The 27,511-nt window shown below is 36.9% G+C and overlaps 2 protein-coding genes across 11 annotated transcripts in view; one reads left to right on the top strand and one right to left on the bottom strand.

Annotated features, from left to right (window-relative positions):
• ANGPTL2 (angiopoietin like 2) overlaps positions 1-21,508 on the bottom strand; it is a 33,927-nt gene extending 12,419 nt beyond the window's left edge. The window contains exons 1-4 of one of the 3 annotated variants that reach the window (XM_034793623.1): positions 20,941-21,508; positions 15,706-15,981; positions 8,976-9,166; positions 7,793-8,649 (exon numbers count right to left, since the gene is read on the bottom strand). In XM_034793623.1, the coding sequence (XP_034649514.1) occupies positions 7,793-8,603 (811 nt within the window). In that variant the 5' untranslated portion in view covers positions 8,604-8,649; positions 8,976-9,166; positions 15,706-15,981; positions 20,941-21,508. The remainder of the gene's footprint in view (positions 1-7,792; positions 8,650-8,975; positions 9,167-15,705; positions 15,982-20,940) is intronic. The other 2 variants (XM_034793622.1, XM_034793621.1) reach the window with 2 other exon arrangements.
• RALGPS1 (Ral GEF with PH domain and SH3 binding motif 1) overlaps positions 1-27,511 on the top strand; it is a 397,330-nt gene that overhangs the window by 207,313 nt on the left and 162,506 nt on the right. The gene's annotated exons all lie outside the window — the stretch shown is intronic.

The raw sequence follows: 27,511 nt of genomic DNA on the forward strand, positions 1-27,511 counted from the left end.
ATTACAGCCCTGAGCATCAGAATGCCTAGATACTTGCATTTTTATATAAATGAGCAGTACATTTAAAATGATGTTATAATATTTGGCTTAGTCATTGTGCGGCATGGTACCATCTGGTTCATTGACTGCTGTCTTGTTTGCTGTATAATTTCCCATTGTTGTCTATTTGCTGCATATGCTGTGGATGGAGAAAACTGGTCCTATTCAGCTGCTGACATTTATGACTGTGAATGGAAAACATGTACAGATGGTAACTTTGTTTCATGAATTTTATATTTACAATGACAAATCACTCTTTCGGGAATTAAAACCGAATATCTCAGTGATTTTAATTTTATTTTCACATGGAACCAGACAGCAAAATCTTCAGGGGCAACTTTCAACAAAATGCTTTATAATAAAATAACACATTTTGGCAAATGCGTGAATGAAAGCATGTGACCCTAATCCTATCCACACAAATTAATTTGTTCAAGATAAAACTCATGTCTTTCAAATTATAGCACTCCAGAGATGTTTGTACATTTTTAGACTGGGATTTGTGAGCATTCTTTCTCTAGAAGTGCTTCATTGTATGATACAGCAATATCTTCATGTTGTTTTTGTGATACATTCTGCCAGTGCTGTTCATTATGCATGCATTGATTTTTATCCTCTCTTGGGATTTCCTAGGCACTTAAAAACAGACCATGATGTACCTGTTGAAATACAACCCAGAACTTCAAATGTTCCTATTATATTCATGACATAGTACTGAAACCAAAAAGGGGCAATGCCTCTATATCTGTTTTAAATCTGACAGTTTTTTTATAGAAACCACATTTCTCAGTTATATGAATATAGAAAAATGCTCATCTTACATTTTTAATCTCATTTTGGCATAGTAAAGCCATGTTTCTGAAGAGCTTTTAAAATATTATTAACAATACATTTTAAAATAGTGATTGCTTTATTATGTCACAGAGTAATATTATTATTATTTATTTGTAACATAGTCAGGGAGCAGGGTCTGGTTGTGCTAGGCGCTGTACAAACAGAACAAAAAGACAGTCCCTGCCCTAGAGATCTTACAACTCTCTCCTGCACATAGTAATTATGTATGTATGATAGATAGAATCAAGAGATGATTGGTGGGATTTTCCTGACACTCATAAGCCTCTCCAGTTCACATGCCTGGGTATATTAATTTTGAATGGGACAGATGTGGATACACATCAATCATAATAAAGTTTCATGTGGAGCAAAGGAAACACTTTCTGTGTGTGGTCTGTACTGCCTTGCTTGTTTGTGGCTTGTGGAAGCTGGACATATTTTTGATTCAGCCCAGGAGTTGTGTAATTATTCAGATTTTTTTAAACAATTAAATTTTATACTAATGAAAATTACTGGATTATCCACCATGCAGATTGAGGTCTACTGTTTATCCACAATACAGGTAGAGCATGGCAACAGTAGCATAAGGTTCCCCAGCACTTAGAAGGAGGGGACTACTGCTAAGGTTAAAAGACAGATCAATATCCACAGCATCTAGTCATCGGTCTATTTGTTAATATATAATATGCCTATACTTATCTCTTATACAGCACTTTTTGTCTAGAGATCTCAGCATGCTATACAAATGGAGGGTATCATTATTCCTCTTTTTCAGAAGGGTATACTGAGGTGCAGAGAGGTAAAGCAACTTGACTAAAGTCACATAGCAAGTCAGCAATAGATCTAGGAAGAGAGCCAGGGTCTCCTGACTCCCAACCTAGTTGACCAGTTTACTCAGTTGATAACATTGCCTCACACAGGTTGCCTGGAAAGGCACTTCTCGTGGTGGATTTATGTGATGTAGACTCCTCAGTCTAATTCCTAGTGAACAAACTATCAATTTATGTTTCATAGAGACCATTGAACAGCTACTAAACAATGACCACTTTTGATCACTGGTAATTTGAGGCCCACTGAGGTCCTTAAGAGTTACTCATATACTGAAGGGGAAAATTGGGCCCCTGGCCTAAATTGAAGGCGGTGTGGTAGAGATGAAAAATTATGTCTCTGTTACCAATTCCCCAAACCATGTAATTTTTAGAAACTGAGTTTATTTGTATTTTACCATTTTGGAAACATTTAAAGGTTATGCTAATTATTCAAAGATTAAGATTTTGCTGGGTCATTTGGCAAGAAACAGTCACTGAATATCCTAAACCAGGGAGCCTTGAGAACTAACAGAAAATGTTTGGATTTTTGTTTTTAAGAATACAGTACTTTTTAAAAAGGAGCCTATATTAATAGAATGTAGACACCCCATATTATCATGAGCGATTCAATATTATCTCATCTATAGGGTATCAATATCATATCCTACAGAGCATACTTGGAAAGAAATTAAACAGACAGACTTTGTCACATTAGTTAATTATTTCAGAAAAATGTAATTTAATTAAGGTTGAAGTATTAATTAATAATACAGAGCATAAGTTAATATGGTTAGCTATTGTGTTCCAGTTTGAATTCTGAGGTAACACTGAAAGGATGCTTTAGGGGGTGGAATCTAGGTTCTGGGCTGGGAAGCCATGTTATATAAAGTGGATAGAAGAGTTCCTCTAGTCTTATTTCACTTCCAGAATTCAACTTGGAAATCAAAGTTGTGCCAATCAGAAAGCTCACTTCCCTGGGAAAGATTTATTTGTCTAGCATGTAAAAACTGAAGGGAAGGAATAGGGAGCTGTCTAACTATACTGTTCCATTTCTTCTAAATCTTCCTAGCTCATACTGGCAACTTTCTTTCCCTTTAGAACTGACAATCCCTGCCAATTCATTTGGACAGAGCTCAGAAGATTTTAATTCATTGAGACTTTAATTGTGTGCCCTAATTTATTTTAACTCTAGCCAAGACTTGACAACTGATTTGTGTCTTACACAGTGTGATGAATCCTTTGCTGCCCCCTGGCTCCCCTTTCTTTTGCTGATAAAAGAGAGAACCTCTGAAATCTGAAAATGTATATTATAGAATTTGTAGCTTTCCCTTTGCCAGCACTATTAAGAACAGTTTCCATTGAACAAGGGCACTTTAGTCTTACAACTTTTAACTAAGTAAAGTAATCATATGATATATATCTATTTCTACTTTGTAGTCTTCTGCCCTGTTGTCACATAACACGAGACTTGATGCATACTGGTCTGTATCTTGTCTGCCAAGTGGAAATATAGGCAAGTGAATTGCACAAATTTCTAGAAGGTAGTTGTATCTGAGTGTAAGTCTTAGCTGGAATTTCTTAATCAATAACTCCTTTCATAAGTAGGAGTTTTTGAATTGATATGTTATTTTTATCCTGTCTATAGTCATTTGTCATGGGCTCTGAGGAGTGTATTTATTAGTTAAGCTTTCCCTTTTTTTTTTTTTTTTTTTTTTTGTACATCATTTTAGTACCTGAAACTCTCTTACAGGTTTCCCTGGTTTAATGTTAGTACAGTGCACCATTTCTGTAGTGAATATGCTTGCATCAGACATCCTATTCAGTAATCTAGGGAGGCATTTACACAGATGTGCATTTTCTCCAGCTAGATTTATTGTGCCTGACACTCAAGAATCATACTTGAATTTTGTGGAAGATCCTTTTCCAGGTCTGCTATGTTGCCTGTTATTATTCTAGTTCATGTCTGATTCAACACATTATCATTCTCACTTGCAAATAGAAGGCAACGGCTGGATAGAGGTTAATGATAGAGGTTAATGATATAATTGTAAGAGATGAGACAAAGTTAGCCAATTTAAGAGTTATACATCTTTTCCTAAGCAAATCATTGTGGATTACTGAATGCCAGAATTCACAATGACCTGAGATCTTGATTTTGAATTCTTTTCAGTGTGGAGTGCATCATCTTCATAGATAGAGAACACACTAGTGCAGCCGGAAGGATGTAAATACTAGCTGGCTATATATATATATATATACAGCACTGCTGGTCATTAAGTTTTTGTACTAATATGGATATCAGATCTGGTGTTCACACTCCCTTGTGCTGAACAGTTTTTTCTAATTTCCTGGAGAAATGGGACTATATGGCCTTTCCCTGCTATACTGTTTCCTATGGCTATGTGTCCGCTGCACACCACTTGTGGCACTGTGGAGGGTATGTGTACAGTGACAGGCAGATTGTGCAACATTGCGGTGTGTAGCTGCATGTGTCAGTGAGAGGCTCTAGTGGCGGCAGGCAACAGGAAAAGGCTTGACGGTGAGGAGCTGTCAGAGCCTTTCCCTGCAGCCATAGTCTTTCCCTGCAGGAGCAAAAGAATCCAGCTGCTCCCTGTTGCGGGGGAAAAGGTCTGGTAGCACGGAGCTGCTGAAGACTTTCCTTGCTGCAGGAGTCTTCCTCTGTGGTGTGTGATATTTTGAGGTTTAAATGCCAGACTCACTCTTTAATAAGACTGTCCCCAAGTAGTTGCACAAAAAGATAAATGGGTAATGAACCAATACTAATTTCCCAATAGAATTTTAGTGTGATATTTTGCTGGTGAGGTGTATACTAGCTATGAGACAAGGTGGATGAGGTAATATGTTTTATTGAACCAACTTCCTTTGCTGATGGAGAGAAGCTTGGCCAATAAAAGATATTACCTCAACCACCTTGTCTCTCTAATATCCTGGGACCAACACAGCTACAACTACACTTCATAGCTATTAGCGTCATTCACCTTTGAGCACACTTCAAGAATATCTGATGTGTAGTAAAATGACTCTTTGCCTTATTCGGACCAATTATTTCCTAAAATAAATAAAAGTCAGTTTAATCTGGAGAGTACCTGATAATCTGAGAGGTTTGACAAGACCATCCAGCAAATGTTGGAAAGATTTATGGAATGGGTGTAATATGCACCCACCGTTATTTACTTATGCCTCAGTTTTTGGCTACCCAACTTTAGACACTTAAGAGGGGGCCTCACTTTTTTAAAGAAAGTGCCGAGCACCCATGCTTTGAAGATCAAGCCCCTTTTATATGTCTCAGCTTGAGTGACCAAAAACCAAGGCACCCGAAATCAATAATAACTTATGAAAATGTAAATGTCTGGAGGCTTTCAATTGACTCAAGGATTTATGACTGGAGCAAGAGGAGAACAAAGTTCTCTTACTTACTGGGTACCAGACTTTAACTTTAAGTCAGAATCTAGTTACTGGTTTCCACCTGAGGCTTATGAAAAAGCTACAGTTTAGCCCTGAATATGTAGCAGTGTCATTGGCAAGTGCTAGAGAGTTAGATGTCATAAAAGGAGCATACTGTTCCCACTCAATTGTCTAGGCACTATGCAGGGATTACAGAGAAACAAAGAGATCTGTCCTTGAGGGACAGTAAAAATTCAGATGCAAGAAGACTTTTGACAACATTTGGTATTGCTCCGATTTATGCTTGTAAATTAAAATTGGCAAGGGGGAAACAGCTTTCGACCCATTAAGAGTTCAGGGGTTTAAACTGAACTCCATGAAGTAGTGATCAAGAGGGAGATTTTCAAAAACACCTAGGGGATTTCAGAGCACAAGCCCCATTGATAGCCAATGGGACTTGTGCTCCTAAATCCCTTAGGCACTTCTGAAATATCTTCCCTGCCCATAATCTTCATTTGTGACTTGTACAAAACCAGTTATGCTGTTGGTGTTTAGCAAATCATTACAAGGCCATCTCATAAACTATGCTTTTGGGGAAGTAAGCATTTGATAAGGGCTGGCTTTTGTAGGAGATGTTAGGGTCTAGTTTTTGTGTTCTTTAATTTGATTGTTGGTTTTGGTTAGTTATTTACTTATTTTTCTGGCTTTGGGAAGGCTGCTGGGTTTTATTATATTGCTTGTATTTTAAAATTATGTCAAAGATGCCTAGAACTCAAAATAATCACTTTTTTCTCTGTTATAAATCTAAAATAAATTAACAAATAAATAATTAGGTTAATAGAATTAACAATAATCTTGGTGCACTAAAATGAAAATCTTTCTAAGTAAGTCTAATTTTGACCTAAAAGTAAATAATCTGGAAGTACAACGGATAAAGTGGATATGTTGTCCTCAGCTTATTCTTACTCTCAGAAACTGAGATACATGGAACAATTTGAGAAACAGTATGAGGCCAAAGTTTCAGAAACTGACTTCCCTCCCCCCCCCCCCTACTATAATTTGAAAACAATGTTTTAGCTGTTCCTTTTTTTTTTTTCTTCTTTCCATTTTTTGATTGCTCACAGGTTAATACCTTGTATGTCATGTTTTAGCCTGGAGCTGAGGTTTATGGCACAGTTATAAACCATGGATATGAGGAGTTTACAATCGAAAAAATTGAAACCATAAAAACAGTATTTGAAGTGGTGACCTATTGCCACTTTATATTACTAGAGTGATAACATCATAGCAGCAGAAAAGCAAAGTTTGTGTTGAACAGGTGTTTAACAGGCGAGATCCAAAGTCCATTTGATTCATTAGAAGTCTTTAATAAGCTTTGGATCCAGCCCCAACTGGTCAGTTTATCCAGGACAGACACAGCCTTTCATTGTTCGTTAATTGATGGATTTCAGTTTTTAAAATGTTCCCATCTTTTTCTTTGGGCATATGTACACATAATGTAACGTTAGAGCAACATTGCAGACCAAGAACTAAGAAATATAATAACCCCCCCCCCAAATCACAATTCCTCAGAAAACTCTCCCACTCGTTCACCCAACTATTCATCCTTTCCCCTTTTCCTCCTTGAAAAAAGCTTGAGAGTACAAATGAGCTTTGCAACATGAACTGAAGGTCAGCAAATTCAAGCTGTGGCAAGCCAAAGTTGGAAGCAAATTCCTCAGTCTAGGATTGTGAATATAAAAGCCCTGCCAACAGCATCCCTGCAATAAAGGAGGTGTTAGCTTGGACACCTCACATTATCTCAACTACATTGATGTTGCATGGCAGATAGATGGTATCCGAGGTATCCTGGACCCAGCCTATTTAAGGTTTTTTGCATCACAGTAAATATATTAAATTGAACCCAAAACAAACTGGGAGCCAGTGAAGCTCACAAAACACAAAGTACTGCACTCCCTGTGAGAAACACCCTCAAAATTCAGCTGCTGAAGTAGCTGAAGTTTTTGAATGATCTTGTGTGGAGAGTATTGCAACAATCCAGTCTCGGGGACAAAATGTTGCTTACTGCTGCAGGATTTCTGCATTTGAAAGAAGAAGATGGAATCTCCTGGTCAAGCATAAATATTAAAGCACCATGGGGCACTGCTGCTACCTAACATTTGCAAAACTACAAGTCCAGGCAGACTCCAGGGTTGGGAAGGCAGTAACAAAAGGCAGACAAATTCCCTTAATGGAAGGACTCATAGTACCTCTGCCAGTTCTCCTAGGAGGTGTACCCAGTCCAACAACATAACCTCAGTCTCATCTGGGGTGAATCTGAACCAGTTCACCCTCAAACTTTTGCATTATCATTTGCTAAATATGTTACATGCTACTTACCTCTGTCTGCATCTTTGAGACCTAAGTATATCTCCACCTCTGGAAAATGTGCTATTAGTCATTGCATATTAACATATATGTCAAGTATCAGGGGATAGCCGTGTTAGTCTGTATCCACAAAAACAACAAGGAGTCCGGTGGCACTTTAAAGACTAACAGATTTATTTGGGCATAAGCTTTCGTGGGTAAAAAACCTCACTTCTTCAGATGCACGAAAGCTTATGCCCAAATAAATCGGTTAGTCTTTAAGGTGCCACTGGACTCCTTGTTGGTTTTTTTGCATATTAACATAGATATTATTTAGACATGCCAATAAAATAACTTACCAGATGGTTTATCAGTTGAAGTTGGACTGCTAGTAACTGGTGGCATGGTTGGTAGATTAGGTGGTAGAACCTTTAAATTCTGATCACTTTGAATCTCATTGGTAGCTATTTGATTAATAATGCGATTGTAAGTAGGAGGCTGATACATTCTGTTAGGTGGTTGGGGAGGTTGGGGTATTGGCTTAATGGATGGCATTCTTTGACAATGTTCTTCTAGCTGTGCAATAATTATAGACTGGTTATTGGCAATTGTCACCAAATGTTGATATTTGTACTCTAGGTCCTTGTATTTGTTTGCAAGTTGCAACATATCAGCAGTTTGGTTCAATATCTTATTTTCAAGCTGGGAAAGTTCTAATGCATTGTCTCGTTTTCGAATAATTTCATGTAGCAGCTGCATATAAAGTTGTGTGACACGAGAGTTCATATTCCGACTTTCTTTTCGTAAAAGTTTAACCTCATTAACAATCCCACCATCCACCTCCACCAGTTGCTGAAGAGTTTCTATTTGTCTCTTTTGCTTTAGAAGTTCATTGTTAAGCAGCTCTAATTCTTGTTTATTTACCCGGTTTTCAAGAAGAACCTCAGGCTCCTTTGAATTAACACAAATGGCACCTGTCACTTTCTGCTGAGGTACAATAAAGGTATAAGTGCACTTGTCCTGTGTGTCGCTGGACCGCTTATACCTGTTCAGATAAATGAATTCTTTCTCTGTGCCCTCGTCACTGCTTTCAAATTCCTGTGTCTTGCTAGCAGTCACTCCCATGACTGCAATTAGTAATAAACAAGTTAATCTTGCTGCCTTCATCATTCTTTATTTTTGGATACTTTTTCTTCTACAAATGAACTTCTAAAATCTGTTTAAAAATAAAAATAAAGTTATTTAGTAATAAATAGAAAATGAATGAATGTGAATAAGAAGATTAACAACTGCTGTATTCATTGGGAAGTCTTAACAAAATCTCTTCAAGTGGTAAGTGATGATATGAAAATATACATATTTTCATGCCAACAAATATGGTACACTTTTCATGTCTGGTAAGAGCTTCCACCAGATAAAGATAAAAAAAATGATAGAGAGGCTGCTGAGCTTCATGGAGACAAGTTATAACTTACTAGCATCCTGTTTCCAGATCCTAGGTTAATAAATTGTGAAACATTGCTATAATTTCTCACCACTCACCTTAAGGAACTGAATTAGTAAAAAGTAAGTCCATATTTCCAGGACAGTGCCATCAGTTTCTCAGAAATTCATTTAAATAAATATTAAGTTTTCATCCCTTACACTTGCAAAGATAACCTTAAAATGTGAACAGAATGTAGCTGATCCTGTGCTGTTACGGTTTCTAAAATCACTAGATTAGGGCTGTCAAACTGTTTAAAAAAAAAACGCAATTAATCCAAGATTTAAAAACATAGTCGTAATTAATTGCAGTTTTAATCACACTATTAAACAATAATGGAATATCAATTTAAATTCATTATAAATATTTTGGATGTTTTTCTACATTTTCAAATATATTGATTTCAATTACAACACAGAATACAAAGTGTACAGTGCTCACTTTATATTATTATTTTTTATTACAAATATTTTCTCTGTAAAAAAGATAAACAAAAGAAATAGTATTTTCCAATGCACCTAATACAGGTACTGTAGTGCATTCTCTTTTTTTAAAAGTGCAACTTATAAATGTAGAATTATATTTTTTAGGGCTGTCGATTAATCGCAGTTAACTCATGCGATTAACTCAAAAGAATTAACTGCGATTAAAAAAATCATGATTAATCGCATTGTTAAAAAATAGAATAACAATTGAAATTTATTAAATATTTTTGGATGTTTTTCTACATTTTCAAATATACTGATTTCTATTACAACACAGAATTCTATTCCTGCTTCTGCCACAGATTTTCTGTGTGATGCTCAACAAATAACACACACATTTTCATTTGTGGCCTCTAATTGTGTGTTCCCCATTTTCTGGGTACCCAACTTGAGACTCTGGGGCTGAACACTCAAAGCTGCAACTGAAGCCAATAGGAGCTGTGCTTTAAACATATCCAAGAGCTATAGAATGCTAAGCACTCTGAAAAATCAGGCTCTAGATGGCTCAAATTGAGCAGTCGAAATTAGTGGACATGGGCAACTTTAATTCTAGCATTTCCCAATTACTGCGTGTTTGACTTTGCAACCTTAATGTTCTGTTAACACCCTTTTTGTATTTATGGTAATGCCTGTCACATGCTTTCCAAATGTTCAGGAAGGTCAGTCCCTACTCTGAGGAGCTCACAATCTATGGAGACTGGAACTTTTGCCACTGTGACATCTAGATTTGCTCAGAGCATATTTAGATAACATGATAGTAAGAAGGCCTGTGCTCTGTATATGCCTGTCCCTCCACCCTGGGAGTCCACTAGTGGAACTTGCACTGGTTCTTGATTAGCTGTAATAAAGTTGTTGAAAATTTTCCACCTCCCTAAGAACATATTAACCTGAAGGGGAGGGCAAGAAGGAGATGGGGGAAAAACCTTACTGTACTGCTGTTAATGGCGTTAGTATTATTTCTTCAGGAATCTCCTTGCTCTTTGCTTTTGTGGCCTTGTTATGAGGAAAACAAACGAGAGAATGGAGTCCGTACATTTGTAAAGCAAGGCCTTGCCATTCTAAGCAGGGAATATTGTAGTATTAATAATTTATTATTTATTTACTGGGTAAAATGAAATTAAATGGCAACTCTCTTTAACATAAATTTTTTTACAGAGCATCATGCTAATAATTAATGTGCAGGTGTAGATCATTTTTACAGATAATTCACATACTCTGAGTAAAAATATAATTGAAAGTCATTGATAGTATTATGTTACTTGATACAAATTAAAGAGAGAGAATTGTAGTGAGGCTTGGTTAGTATGTTTCAGTAAATGATACAAGAAAACTCTATCAGCAATGATTTTTGTGGATTTTTTTGAAAATTGTTTATGCCCCATGTGTCTCAAATTTTAGTATAACTGGAATGAAACTCATTTTCATTTTGTAAATAGAAAGGGATTGTGGCTTATGGAGTTTGGCAAGAATCTTGAGAATTTGTCAGATACAAGTTTTGGGTTCAGCATGTCCAAAGGCTCAAGGAACTGGCTGTTACAAACAAGTTCCATGTATTCTTTAAAGCAGAATCATTTGAAAACTCTGGAAAAATAAAGAACATAAATTAAAATTACCCCAAATAGCTCTAACTTTCATAACCAGCATTTGCACAGCAGGTCACACGTGGTGACCTTGGCAGGTTGCCAGAGCTCATATTTCCACACACATGAAACCATTCTTGTAAATGTCTGCAGCACAGTAGATGTAAAATGGCTTTGATTTCAGTATTTGAATTGCAGACCTTTTCTCTTTAAAACCTGTTTATTATGACCCATGGAAAGAAACTCTTTCTTCCCTTCCCTCCTCCCCCCCGAGTTCAGACTAGACTGTGCTGAATCTTTTCTTCCTCTCATATCCCATTGTGACATGGAGGCCCATTGGTACCAACTGGCAAAGGCTTCCCTGTTTTTTACAAGCAACTCCTGTCTCAGGCCAGACAAACTCACTGACTAATACACCATTTTCATAGTATTTATCCATGAAGGGTAGCATGAGTTCTCTACTGAAAGCTTGTAACTTATCAATACTCATAATCATTGAGAGATGTGTGTGGATAATATTTAAGGAATAACGTAACTATGTTGAAAACTATGCCTTATGGTCTTGGAGTAAAGGCAAGCCACCAGGAAATCATGTCTCACTCATGTGATTAACTCAAAAAAGTATTCACGATTAAAATAATTAAGCATGATTAATCACAGTTTTAATCGCACTGTTAAACAATAGAATACCAATAGAAATTTATTAAATATTTTTTGATGTTTTTCTACATGGATGACTGGGCAACAAAATGGCAGATGAAATTTAATGTTGATAAATGCAAAGTAATGCACATTGGAAAGCATAATCCCAACTATACATATAAAATGATGTGGTCTAAATTAGCTGTTACCACTCAAGAAAGAGATCTTGGAGTCATCGTGGATAGTTCTCTGAAAACATCCACTCAATGTGCAGCGGCAGTCAAAAAAGCGAACAGAATGTTGGGAATAATTAAGAAAGGGATAGGTAATAGGACTGAAAATATCATGTTGCCTTTATATAAATCCATGGTACACTCACATGTTGAATACTGTGTGCAGATATGGTTGCCCCATCTCAAAAAAGATATATTGGAATTGGAAAAGGTTCAGAAAAGGGCAAGAAATTAAAGAAATGATTAGGGGTATGGAACGGCTTCCGTATGAGGAGAGATTAATAAGACTGGGACTTTTCAGCTTGGAAAAGAGACAGCTAAGGGGAGATACGATTGAGGTTTATAAAATCGTGACTGGTGTAGAGAAAGTAGATAAGAAAGTGTTGTTTTCTACTTCTCATAACACAAGAACTAGGGGTCACTAAATGAAATTAATAGACAGCAGGTTTAAAACAAATAAAAGGGAGTATTTCTTCACACAACACACAGTCAACCTGTGGAATGCCTTGCCAGAGGATGTTGTGAAGGCCAAGACCATAACAAGGTTCAAAAAAGAACTAGATAAATTCATGGAGGATAGGTCCATCAATAGCTATTAGCCAGGATGGGTAGGAATGGTGTCCCTAGCCTCTGTTTGCCAGAAGCTGGGAATGAGTGACAGGGGATGGATCACTTGATGATTCCCTGTTCTGTTCATTCCCTCTGGGGCATCTGGCACTGGCCACTGTTGAAAGACCGGGTACTGGGCTAAATGGACCTTTGGTCTGACCCAGTAGGGTCATTCTTATGTTCTTATATTAATTTCAATTACAACACAGAATCCAAAGTGTACACTGCTCACTTTATATTATTATTTTATTAGAAATATTTGCACAGTAAAAATGATAAACAAAAGAAATAGTATTTTTCAATTCACCTCACACAAGTACTGTAGTGCAATTTCTTTATCATGGAAGAGGAACTTACAGATGTAGAATTATCTACAAAAAATAACGGCATTCAAAAATAAAACAATGTAAATCTTTAGAGCCTATAAATCCATTCAGTCATATTTCTTGTTCAGCCAATCTTGTAGACAAACAAGTTTGTTTACATTTGGCTCTAAAGTTTTACATTGTTTTATTTTTGAATGCAGTTATTTTTTGCACATAATTCTACATTTGTAAGTACCACTTCCATGATAAAGATATTGCACTGCAGTACTTGTATTAGGCAAATTGAAAAATACTATTTCATTTGTTTTTTACAGTGCAAATATTTGTAATCAAAAATAAATATAAAGTGAGCACTGTACATTTTTATTCTGTGTTGTAATTGAAATCAATATATTTGAAAATTTAGAAAATGCAAAATATTGAAATAAATGGTATTCTATTATTGTTTAACGGTGCAATTAATTGCGATTAATTGCAATTATATTTTAGTCGCTTGACAGCCCTAGTTGTAATCACGTGTTTCCATCACTCTCTCTTGTTTTGAGTGGAACCTCTATTCTTTCTTAAATAAGTCTCCTTTTGTTTTATTATAAATGCTCATAAGTGCTGTGCACTATGCAGGAGCACTGATTTAAGGTAACACTGGGGTACACTGTTCCTTTGCTCCTAAAGGATCTGGAATTTCTCAGTAGCTGAATATCACAGAGGAATGTTTCAAGGGGATCTACCAGGCAAAGACAGCATAGCACGGAGGAGAGTGGTTTAGTGGCTGATAGGTTGGTAGTATTTAGTAGTATTAGGGAGCTAAAACCCAGCTACCACAGGCAAGACTCCTTCTCACTAGAGGCAGGGGGGATAACAAGGTGACTCTCAGTCCTGGCTACCTTGAGAACAGTCACACTCATGTCTCTGCCTTTCACTTAGTTTAATAAGTTGCTTCTTTAAAGGAGAATGTGATGCAATATGTGCATTGTGCATTATTCCATTCGATATACAAATATTAACACGAACAAGAAGTCCCTGTTGAAATGCTCTCCTTGCTGCAGAGTCCAATTCATGTTCCTGTATTGTAGCTGTTATTCAGCAAAGCTGGATGTTGTCTAACAAGGTTATCACTTTTTTCTGTTTGCAGTCTGTGCTTGAAAAAACTTTACTTTTTCTGTATTGATATTTGTCTTTGTTTAATGAAAAATGTATATGAACAAATTATAGAAAATGGCTTATCTGCAGAATGATCACTGATTATTGGGCGTTGGGTATGTTTGTGCAAGTGGTCACCTAAGTCACATGATATTGTTTCTGTTCTCTGATTGGATGACTTGAATTTTATAAATAACATGCCTGCCTGTACAAATTGTTTGCTCATTGAATCTGTCAAGGAGAGGATGGTGTACTTGTGGGGAAAGTGGAGCAAAATAGATCATACACACAGACCTAGGAAAGTTTAAGCCACATTAAATAATTTTCTGTCCTCTTTTGTACAAGATAGCATTATATTTGTTTATTTAGAAGGCTCCCAGTTTTTAGAGTGGTAGCCATGTTAGTCTGTATCAGCAAAAAGAACGAGGAGTACTTTTGGCACCTTAGAGACTAACAAATTTATTTGAGCATAAGCTTTCATGGGCTAAAGCCCACTTCATCAGATGCATGCAGTGGAAAATACAGCAGGAAGATTATCTATATCTATATAGGTATATATACACATACAGAGAACATGAAAAAATGGGTGTTGCCATACCAACTCTAATGAGACTAATTGATTAAGGTGGGCTATTATCAGCAGGAGAAAAAAAACTTTTGTAGTGATAATCAGGATGGCCCATTTCAAACGGTTGACAAGATGGTGTGAGTAACAGTAGGGGGGAAATTAACATGCGAAAATATTTTTTAGTTTGTGTAATGACTCATCCACTCCCTGTCTTTATTCCAGCCTAATTTAATGGTGTCCAGTTTCCCTCCTCACAGAGAGAGAAAGGTATGTCACATCCAGGGCCGGTGCTACCATTTAGGCAAACTAAGCGGTTGCCTAGGGCGCCAAGATTTGGGGGTGCCAAAAAGTGGTGCCCCCAATTTTTTTTTACATCATTCCTACGCCGCCTCCCTGAGTGCCAATCAGCTGTTTGGTGCCGCAAGCCTGGGAGGGGAGGAGAATTAGAGCGGGGGCGGCGTGCTCAGGGAGGAGGCAGAGCAGAGGTGAGCTGGGGTGGCGAGCTGCCGCACAGCTCCCCGGGGGGGAGCTGCAGTGGGGGGGCGCCTCAGGGCAGGGCGGAAGCTGCCACGGGGGGGGGGCCTCGGGGGGGGGGGGGGGGACGGGACAGGGAGCTGCCGGGTCTCTAGCAGACTTTGCATTCAGTTTACTTCTGTCACATTCGTACTAAATAATTCCTAAAGCTGTTGCCCCTATTTCTCCTTAACAGGGGTGCTGCTCTCTGGTGACCCCTTTTTTCTCTCTATTGGCACCCTCCTGTCTGTCAGTAGCTGTTCTCTGTCACAGTGGCCAGTACTTATTTGAGCAGGACCATGTTTGTAACCAGATGTGAAACTCCCACTTCAGTATCTGGCCACCCTACAAACACTGTCTGTAATCTAGCCTTTTTATAAAAACAAAGTGTCTCTAAGCTAGGGACTCTTCTTCTCAAACATCTTTCCTCCCAGATTATCTTCCCTTCTCTCTCCCCAGGGCTCCTCAAACTGCAATTATTTTGCTTGAGAAAGCCAGTGACTTTAAAATGTTTTCCTAGTCTCTCCTTGTCTCCTAAACTCCTCAAACCAAAACACACAAGCCAGTTTACATAAATGTGGGAGTGCCAACAGTTTTGCTGTGAATTCCTGTAAATGCTCACAAACACACTAGGTCATACCGAATATCCACACTTACATAAATAAAAGCTCCTCTGCAAACATATATACTCACATAAACCAACTCTCTGAGTGGTCCTGAAAAACCACACAAAGGACATAAATGTGGTTGGATTGAATCATGAATAGGATTCGATAAATATGTTTGCGAGCACATTTATCCAGTATTCACCCCGTCTCTATTATTTGAACTGCAATCTGTGTCCTGATTGGTGTATATTTGCTCTGTCGATATTTTGTTTCCCTTGAGATACAATTAGAGGACATTCCTATCATCAGAGTGAAGGGAAAATAAACTTTCAGAAAAAGATATTCAGTATTTTTCCAGTCCCTGAAAAGGAAAAGCAAATAATTATTTTCTTTGGCTTTGTTAGTCACAAGTTAAGAAAAAGCGACTTTGGGAATTGCTTTTCCATATTGCAGTGTAAGGCATTTGAAGTCTGTAGGAATGTTCTTGCTTAATCAAAATATTGTTGATTATTATAAACGTGTTTAAAACTCACAAATGAGATTTCCACAAGATTTGAGTATTTTACCATCTGAAACTAAATAGGTATTTCACTTCATGTATTGTCATGACCTCATAAGAATGAGGCTGAAAATTTCTGTTTTATGAATAACTGTAGGACTATATACAAAAGTTAATTCCTCATTTTTATGAAAAATACATACATATGGTTGTATTAGATTCCCTCTTTTAGATTTTCTAATGGTTATTACATTTGAAAGATTTTTTTGTGCACATGAATACGAGGGTTTGAAACTCCATTAGCTGAAAAAATGTGACTTCTAGCAACTCACATTTTGTGTTCTGTAAAACATCATTCAGATTCTATGAAAACTCCACCAAATAAACCCAAAATACTGCAGATTGCACTGTGTAAATGGAGCACTTCTTAGCTAGTAGCATTAATTAGCTGATATTTGTAATGCATTTTGAAGAAGAAAGATGTTATATAAGGCAAGATTTATTATTGTTACTATATGTATAATGTCTGTAATCCTAAAGAATTTCTGCAACAAAAAGTCTCTACTATGTGATGGGGGATTGATTTTTCATGAGACATTTTTATGGCATCTGTAACCTTGGTTTTCCTACCACAGTTTAAATTTCATCATCTTGGAAAACAGTTTAGACCATAGGAAAGATGAATTGTGGCTAAACTTTGACTTCCATTATGCTTTTTATTGGGGGTAAGAATTGCTCATTAGTTTAAGTGCATGGTAGTTGGGAAACATTTTGAGTCTCAAAACAAATTAGCATTTATGCTACGAAACTCTGGAGAAATACAAAAGCAAAATAATATCAACAGACATAATTATTGTCTGGATAACTCTAAGGCAATACTACTGCATGAAATTAATCAGCTGTAGATTTCATATCAAAAGACACAATTCATACCCTGTCTTCACTTGTATGTGATACTATTTTGAAAAGGGAATCTTAAATAATTTCAGGAGCTAGGAATAGTTGACTTACTTTCTGCTACTCTTGTTCTTCTATATATTGTGTATTATTATTAAGCTAGAGGACAGTTGGTATGAAAGCCTCATGCACTGAACTGCATAAACCCAGCTTATGTGTAAGTGATACATGTTACTGTATCCACCATGTGAGGCTGCTTTTCAGAGACAACAATTTTCCATGTTTAAGACAAGATTTTACACAAGGAGATTTCCAGTGACTTTTAGTGACGATTTGCAGTGCTGTAATTGTACATCAGAGACAGCATAATTTATTGCAGCTTCATTAATTAACTACGTGATGCCAGGATCTGGGAACTGAAATCCCAGAAGTTGAGGTTCCAGCAATTGTTCTCAACAAAAGGTTATAATATTAAAAAAATGGTTTGCAAGTTGGCACTGGTGCTAGAATAGTTTGTACAGTGAGGATGCTGAGAGCCATTGAACCAAACTGTAAAGTAAACCCTGTATATGATGGAAACTACTTCAAGCCAGGGGATGCCGCAGCACCCCGAGTTCCAGCACCTATGCAAATTGGGATTAGGGAATTGAGGGGGGCAGGTTTTCAGATGCACTTCAGGTTGGAGTATTGGTAATCCTCAGTAGAAAAGGAAGATCTTCCAAAGTGAGAAACAGGCTCTTCGCATGTGAACAAGAGTACTGAGCTATCAGATGGAATAAGGTAGGATTTCTAATGTAAGTGGTTGGACCCTTATTTTGTTTTGCTAAACGTAGTACATTCTCGCATTAACAAGACAGCTGCAAATTTTCATTGTTCAGTCACTTCGCTTTTATTTCCTATGCCTCATCCTACATTTGTATAACTGGCTTTATTAAATAAATGTCATGTTTTTATCCTACTAACTTACAAATTAAATTTAATCAAGGGAGGACGGGGAGGAGGCCAGAGCCCATCCTTAAATGTGGTTCTCTGGCCTGAAATGCAAAGGTATTTATTGCTGCATCTCTTAGTTGAGTGCATATAGTTTACTAATTAAAGTAGCACTCTAGATCCTCTTAGAAATACCCCATATAGATGGCTTAATCCAAAGATAATGTGACTGCATGAGATGTGATCTTATTGAACAACACATAACATTCTGGAACTGCATCTCTATAGCTTTTTGCTTCAAAAGAAAAATAAATGTAACACCAGATAGATACTAATGGATTAGTTTTTCAGCACGTACTAAAGAAATCTGGAACTAAAGCCTAGTCAGCAGTTGAACCAATAATTTTGTGTAGGTTACATTTATTATAGTAGAGTTACTGGTAATTGTTAGGTTTGGGTGGGCTGTTTTCCTAGGATAACTCCAGTGTTAAAAAACTGTATTATGAAGCCCTTTGCGCAACTTCCACCAGTAGGGTTATACACATAAATGAAGTCAAATTCATGAAAGGTCTACTGTTGGATCATATGGTAGTTCCCTGAAAAAATAAGTGACCATTTAAAGCAAATATGAATATGTGTACATGTATTCATACACCAGATTGTGATAGACGCTTAATTTATTACATTACCCTTTTTGAAGGAGAAAAGTTTAACAGAAATTGGGAACAAAGCAGCAATACGTGTTTCTGTAAAATCCCCTAAGCTTCCCCCGTCCATCACACATAGGTGGCATTCTTTTAGATTACAGTAAACACACAATTCTATACATTAATTTTAATTAAAAGGCAAATAGAAATGTAAAATATTTTTTGAAGAAAATATTTACTTAAGAAAAATTGTCTTAATTCCTACTTCTGTAAAGTCATTTGGTAGTCAGTGATTGTAGGAGACCTTGCAACTAGCAGGCATCTTCAAAACATCAGTCAGTAAATTGATCTGGATTTCACAACACTAGTATGATGAGAATTTTCTGAAGCTGTCTTTTTCTTCCTCAGTCCCCACTCCTTCTGTCAAAATCCTTCAAAAAACATACACTTTACATGCCCCATTTTCCAGTTATTCTATTATAGAATTATGGGCATTGTGTTAACAAACTCTTGTCCTTTAGCTCAGTCAGAGCTAGAAAGATTTTTCTGTGGTTTCCAATGGAAAGACATTAATTGATTTGTATTTTTTTGTCAAGTAAACTCATTTACTTTGTTTCTTGTTTGTGGAGAAAGGAGATTGCTATGTGTTAAAGAAAAAAAATTACTAGAATTTTTTCTGGGTTGGTTTACTTGTTTTGTAACAGGAAATTGAACCTTACAATGCATATACTGTACAACAGTATGTATGTTTGGCAATTCAGGGAATAGCTCTACATTTTTACTTAAAGTTTAAAGTAAACAAATAGAATCCAAGGGAAAAAATGGCAGATACAGCATTTACTTTAAATATAGAAAAGGTGACGTGCTTACAAGTTGAAAATTCGTTTAACTCTGATTTTAGGAATTCCTGGGTGGGTAAGGGTATTTTGAATTCTTAGCTATTAGTTACTGGATTCCCATAAGTAGAACACTAAACTACTGGCTGAAATGAAATTAACTACTTCAGACAGATTCATTGCAATACTCTTTATATTCAGCTTGTTCTGCTTAGTTCAAATTGTGGGTAATACCCAATCCCAAAACACTGCTTCATTCTTAAAACTCTGAACAACTTTTTTTTGTTGAGTGAATGGATGGACTAATGAAATACTGCAGAGTGAGGGAATCTTAATTAGTTCTTAGAGAACTTTTGTTTTGAAATGGTACCAATTGCTGTAAGAAATGTCAAAGGATTACATCTCCTGTGCCTCCTATCTTTCTTTCGTACAGTTTCCGGCAAAAGAAAGTAGCTCTTTTAATTGCAAGAAGTACAGCTTTTCTTTCTGGATCATCAAGAAATTTAGCAGGCAGAATCCATTTAGTGGGTTGTTCTTTGTGCCTAAATAAAGCTAGCTATCATGGATTTGGAATGTAGTTATTGAAAGCAAGCACTGCATTTGCTGTTACTTCCCTTAACAGTGGCCTCTCTTTATTTTCACATAACCCAGTCACTCTTGAAAAGAGTATAAAAAGCTAGCGCTTAGTCTTTCAGTGTGTTAGTATGAGGTAGCCCTGTAACACAAAATTTCAATAATATTTACTTTTATTTTGCTTGTTCAAATGATTGTATTTAACCAGTAAAGCTGGTGAATGCTGTGCTTGCAAAAAGATGCATCTAAAACGTCTTTGTTTTTAAAGTAAAGGGTTCACATAAACTTCCAAACAGCAGCATATTTTATAAAACCTGTAAGGATTTACAGGAACTTTCATATCTGGTTAATCTGACTTAATGTAGAAGAGATTGAAGGCAGGCTTCCTGGTTTTTAATACAATAGCTCTTTCAAAGAGCAGACATGAAAGAAATGTTGAGCTTTTTGTCATGAAAAGTTTTGCTGAAAAGCATACAATTCTTTGTATACATGTACACTCAGTAGGAGAAGAAGGCACAAAACCTCCAACCATGTACAGAATAAAGTAAGAAGAAAATAACTTTTAAAGAACATGAAGATTAATTGCTCAGCAAAAAGTCTTTGATTCTCTGACACTGTAAAATGTCACTAAATCATTTTTACCAAACATTATATTTTTGTTTTAGAGTAAGAATTTACAAAATTCAACTTTAGTTACATATTTTATGGATGCAAGAGTACTTTTTGTAATAGTTATATTTGTTTGCTTATTTAATAAGCATTACACAGTTCATAACTAAATTTACATCAGAGAGATTGTAGTAACTCTCAGAACAAAACAAAGCTGCTACTAAGAGACTGGCTTTATAACTCAGTCTCTGTGCATTGGAAATTATTTCATACATGTGAAAACATCTGTATATTTTAAATGTAAACCAGCTGTACTGTAACATTCTTACCGTGTTTCCTTTGCCTTCGGCTTCTTTCTTCAGTCTTTAACGTGCTTTTTATCAAAGATTAACTGAACAGTTTATCCATGGGAACTGTGACATCTCTGTATCAGAAGTATGTCTGCAGTGAAAGCTAGCTAGACTGCCACTGAAAAGTTTTATACATTTGATACTGTCATTAGAAAAGTTAATACCCTAAGGCTCTGCTAATCTTGTTTTTCTTATTGTTTAAATGTTTTTCCTTGATAGAAAAAAAGACAGCTCAGTTGCTGACTCTAAGATGCACATCCTCATGCTATAGGCATGGAGGGACAATAGGCTGCAGTAGAAACTTTCTTTTGATGAAAGAAGAGAACTCAGGCATTTCAATTCTGAAGTTTTGAATCTATCATTTCATGCAAGACTAAAGCAGCCTTATTTGAACTTCAGCTCCTTTGTGGTGGATTTACATGCTGGAGTTAAAAAAAAAAAAACCTATTGAGCATGCAGCAAGTAGACAAGTTCTGGTTGGATAAGCCTTTTTCCCCCTCCCACAAGTACAAGGGATCCACCAGCAATAGACACGTTCAGGGCCTCCCCCTAACCACAAACAGCAGAGGTCTGGCTGAAACCAAACTTTAATACAGTGATGTCACAGCTCACAGCAGTCCAAAGTAATCTGGCGTGCAGGAGGCTGCCTCCCTGGGCTTTGGCAGGGCACATTAGCAACAATTTCCTCTGGACAGCTGAGCTGAAAAACTACCAGTTCCTTATGAAGATATCAATACTTTATAAAGGGTTTTGTTCAGGAAAGGCCAGACTTCTACTCTTGGGATTGTGTAATGTGTTTATTTTACCTACATTTTTCTGTAGCAATTTGTTGTATTGGTATATGTTAGTAAAGTTGTCTGAATTATTGTGAACCATTTGTTCATAGTACTTAAAAACAGGTAGAAATTAGACCCCTTAGATTTTTGGCATTACTAATTAACTGCTAATATTAATGTAAAAATGAGTTATCTATCTATAAAATTCAAAGCTGTGATTCCTGGGTCCAGAGAGACATTCTGGAATCTACTGTGTGTTTAAGAAGCATGATCTATTTATTTATTTTTGTTCAGACAAGATGTTAGAATATCTATCTATGCAGGATTCAGCTGCAAACTGTCTTGTAGGGGGACTGAGTGTCTTTCCCTTTTAGTGCACTTTTCACAATACAAATGTTGATGTGGAGTATCTTTTAACTTGGGCAATTTGCACAGCAGCCCCTTGATTATTTCTGGGTTTTTACTTAGCCAACCTCTATTTTATTCCTTTTTAGCTCCGTGTGTAGGCAAAAAAGAGAGAATTTGTACTACTATGGACAGACATAAAAACTAAAAAGACTATCTTAATCAAAGTAATGAGGGGTGTCTGAACACTTCTAGTTCTACCACCCTCCTCAACCCATGCCTTAGTTTGCCATGACATTTCCAGGAGAAGACAGAAATCTAAACTCAAGCAAGCTCTCCAGTTATCTAATACTGTTTAAGGAAATATATTAATATAATTTGGCTGAATTCCAATTTTTTTTTACCTGTTCGCCTGCAAATAATGCTGCTTGGTATTGCACATCTCTTACATGTTCACTATTCATTACTAAAGATTTCTTCCCAATTGATGATTACATGCTACAAAATCTGCCATTGCTTTTCTATGTGTAGTGTGTACTCATGGCCATTTGCTATAGATCAGTGGTTCACAAACTTTTTTCTGCCAAAAACCCCTTTGGCATCTGCCTAATAGTCCCAGATCCCTTTCATTTCTGGCACTACCAGAATGCCCCTGCCAGTGTGAGAATGTGCCTGCCAGTGTAACATTGCACACAGTGTGCATAATAGATCATGGTGCGCGGAGGACACCATTTTGAGGACAAAATGGCATCCTCCATGTGGCAAAAGTGCCAGAACATCTCTCCAGGACATTCAGGCCTTGCTTATGGAACAGACCCATGCATAACCCCTGATGGGTCCCTAAGAGCCTGGGGGACCCCACTTTGGGAGCCACTGCTATAAATTAGATTTTAAAATAGGTTTCGGTTGGGTTATTAATAAAAGATCCAGTTTTAAGGTGCATCTGTACACTGGTAAAAGACTTCACAGAAATATTACAAATTAAAAGTGAAACTATTTTTTTAAAATGCTTTCAGTGATGAGTTAATCACAATTAAAAATCAACAATTAGCAAATTGGGCTATTTCTTTACTTCCTTTCACTATTTAGTATCCTAGCCGTCTGAGCAGGCCATTTTAAAAGGTCATACATATGCAAGTTGTTTCTATGTTCTTAGTTAATTTTTGAGACAGATTGTTACAAGAGCTCTCATCTCCTTGCAGGGATTAAGGAAATCCATATTAGAATACTTTAAACTAGATTTATCAAAGGGAAAATAGGAGATAAGTTTTAAATTTAATAGAAAAGATGCATTTCTGTTCATTAAGTACCTACCCTTTAATTTAATTAACAATTATTATTAATTAATTATAATTAATAATTATGAAGTTTCCTTATTTATAGAAAATTAATGCATACAGTGTTGAAAAGAGCACACTTGTTACCTTTATATATAAAGTTGATTAGTGGGCTGGTCTTAGCCAGTAACAATAAATAGTAAGACAGGAGTAGTCAAGCCTGATGGCCTTTATTAATAGAGTTGACTTTATTATTTAAGAATAGCACATAACAAGGCTAACCATAGCACATAATAATACTTGATATTTATGAAACCAAGGCTTACTGCTGATCCCAGTCCTGTCTGGTTCAAGCAGTAACTCAAACGCACTACTTTTTATAGTTTGTTGACAATCTATAGCTTCACTTTTTTCACACATGACAATTACGCACATCCCCTTTTGTCTGATACATTTGCAAATTTGCAAGCACATACTGTAATATTCAGACTTTACAAACTAATGCAGTTAGAACACTTGTTCTGATAAATAGGATTTCATGCTAAACATTAAGCAACTAAACTTTCCACTCTTAGTAAAGGTTACACAGCTTAACATTATTATTGCAAATTATTCTTAAAGCTGGCTAGGGGTTTGGTTCACTTGACAATAGGCCCTTTGGCCTAATTGTCAACACACTAAAAAGTATGATTTGCTGGTAATGCAGTAATTGTCCCAGGAACTCATTCTTACTCCTTCAACAGATGTGGCCTTGTGTTCCTTGCAGGAGGATATTACAGAAAGCATCTTACATTTCAGTTGTTGTCATTGTACTTTATTACTGTGCAATTTGACTTAAAAACATTGACAGGTTCCCCATATCAAAAGGAGCCACATTTTGGGGTCTGAAGGATCACCAAAGTGCATTCAAATAGTAACCAAGGGCACATGGGACTACAGCTGGTTGAAAAATTTCTGACAGAACAGATTTCCATCAGAAAATGCTCACTTGATGGAATTGACCCGTTCAACAGGAACATGTCAATTCCATCAAAACAACTGATGGAAACTGAGCAGACTTGCCTGCCTAGTTTCCTACCTGGATTCCTGATGCCCAGCTCCCTTGCTGACCACCTGGCAGGTGGGTGGACAGATGGGCTGCCTGGTTCTCAACCTCTGTGGCTGCCTAGCAGGTGGGTTGGCCTGCTGCCTGGGTGCTTGGCTGCCCCACTGGGGAGCAAGGGCATAGCTGGAAATGTTAAAAAAAAAAATCACTCTTTTGAAATGGATTTTTTCAAAAAATTTCTCTTCTGTGGAAAATTTCAAATTTCTGCCTTTTTATTCCAATTTGGAATGGTAAAATTTTCTACAGGATAGCAATTCCAGTTCATACATGGAACCATATTCAGCAACCCCAGTATTCAGCACATGCTTAAGCCCCATTGATTTTAATGTGGTTTAAGCACGTACTTAAAATTTAAGCATATGCTTTAGTGCTTTGTTGAACATAAGGAGGCATAATTTCTACATAGAGGGCTAGATGAGGCATTCTCATGAGAGGTCTTTTTCATTAAAAAATTAATAAATTTTGCTTATCAGAGGAACACCAAAAAGGTAAGAAAAGCGATGGGAAAGATCAGAAAAAGCCTAAGGACATGTCTACACTTACAAGTTTACAGCAGCACAGCTGTACTGATACAGCTGTGTTGCTGTAAGAGCGCTCCTCTTACAGCTGCATTATGCTGACAGGAGGGAGCTGTCCCGTTGGCATAATAAAACCAGCTCAGCAAGTGGCATTAGCTATGTCGGTGGGAGAGCGTCTCCCATCATCATAGCGCTGTGCACATGAGCACTTATGCCGGCAAAAGTTACGTCACTCAGGTGTTTTTTTGTTGCACCCCTGAGCAACAGAAGTTTTGCTGACATAAATGTTAGTGTAGACATGCACCATGTCTGAATTTTCCAAACTTAGCTTTTTTGTTTGACAAATGTTTGTGGATGGTAGGGAGTAGGGAGAATCCTATAACGTGACATTAGAAATTAATGAGAAATTAAACTAACTTTAGTGGTCTTCAGAATAATATCTCATATAGGACTGCTTACAGACAGTACCCACCTTTTGGGTATCTTTGGACAATTCCAGATGAGTATTCATTCATTGCAGTTGCACCTATTTTTGTGCTAATACTGTAACTGCATATGAGGATAGAGTACATGGGCAAGAACGCATGTTTGTGTGTCAGCTTGGTCCTTTGAAGACATGTTCACCAGGCATGCACCTTCTAAAAAAACCATTAACCTAATCAGATAAACCTCAGATGAAAATTCCAGCTCTAATCCAGTTCTGAGGTTAATCTATTACTGTATTCAATGTCATCCTCTATACTCAGACTGACCATTGTTGTATTCTGACATCCCTTCCTTACATAACACTTTTCATGTTTCAAGCATTTTATCTTTACAACACTCCTGTGACGTATGTACCAGTAAATATTTAAACTTTCTTTTTATATGGGAAAGCTGAGGCAGAGAAGTTCTTTGAATTCTCCAAGGCCATTGAAAAAGTCAGTGCCAAACACAGGATTAGTACTCAGGAATTCCTGATTCCCACTAGACTACTCGTATTTCAGAGTATCAAAATTATCTTTACTTTTCCTCTTTGAGCCTCTTGGAGATGACTATTCATATTATTTGTTTCTTGGACAAGCTTTCTTTCTGAGCAACTTTGACAAGACATATAAGCACCCTGCCAACCCTATGTCTATTTTTCTCTTTCAGCACTTATGATCTAACCAAGTTCTCTGTGGTTTTCTGTGCAGACTGATCATTCAAAATTTTCATTTGATGAAGAGATTTTCTTTTCTAGGTTCTGTTAAAATGTGCCTATCAGGGTGAGCAAGTAAAGTCTCCCCACACTCTAGAGGTTAGGGAGCTTTTATGTAGAGATTCCATCTGTTTTTAGAAAATCAGACTGGTTTGGCAGAATGCTCTATAAATCCATCATAGGAAGAATAGAAGGCAAAATGGGATTTTGCATCCACCTTTTACAAGGGTGTGATTTCCGCTTGGACAAAATGGAAACTTGCTTATCTTTGATTTGCAAGGTCTTGACATCAAGGTCAGTCCATTCATCTTCGTTAAGATTTTAGACTGAATGTCATAGTTTTCAGAAAACTTCACAATGGCTACATTTCCATTTTAATATATGCATCTTACAAGTTGATTATTAAATGTGCCTTGGTTTCAGATACGTACAATAATGAAGGGAAATGGTCATTCTTCCTAACGGTGTCTTCTGCCTTGTGTGATGTTCCAAGCAGCAGAGGCATCATAATAAATTAAATATAATTTTCAGTTTTTGTTCTATAGTGTGTCATGAGATACAACAAATGGGTAACAAGTGCTGCCTTAATAATAAACACAAGATTGATCTTCATTTTATAAATAAAAGATCACAACAGTCTGAGTATCTTTGATCTCACTGCATGCTTCTGACAATGATTGTGAGAGAAAGGTATTGTAACAGAAGAGATTCCAACTGTTTTTGCCTATTGGGCAAAAATCTGGCCATATAATATAAACATAATGTCACCATAAAAGGATGACTCCTAGTGAATGACAAACATGCTTTCAAACATACTTTTAATCGCAAAATAACACTCAATCTGCACAGTGATTGGATTAGCAGTACAGAGTAGATGTGGCTCCACTATTATGCCTCAAGATAACACTGCAGTAAAGACAAGCCCGTGATCCTTAAAAGGGTTTTCTCAGCGCTTCCTGCTGATGATTAGACATATTATATTTTAGATTCCAAAAACAATAAACCTCAACCAATTTTCATGTGCAATGAGTTGGTGGTTGTAACTCAGAGTGATTAAGAGTGCATTTCATGGTTCCAAGTACACCTCTACCTCGATATAACGTGACCCGATATAACACGAATTTGGATAGAACGCGGTAAAGCAGTGCTCCGGGGGGCAGGGCTGCGCACTCCGATGGATCAAAGCAAGTTCAATATAATGCAGTTTCACCTATAATGCGGTAAGATTTTTTTGGCTCCCGAGGACAGCGTTATATCGTGGTAGAGGTGTATCAGAGGGGTTGATCACATCCACCCTGACTGAATTGGCCTTCAGCATTGGTTCTCCACTTGTAAGCTAACTCCCTTCT

Source organism: Trachemys scripta, chromosome 17 (genome assembly GCF_013100865.1).
Source record: "Trachemys scripta elegans isolate TJP31775 chromosome 17, CAS_Tse_1.0, whole genome shotgun sequence".
NCBI classification, from domain to species: Eukaryota; Metazoa; Chordata; order Testudines; family Emydidae; genus Trachemys; species Trachemys scripta.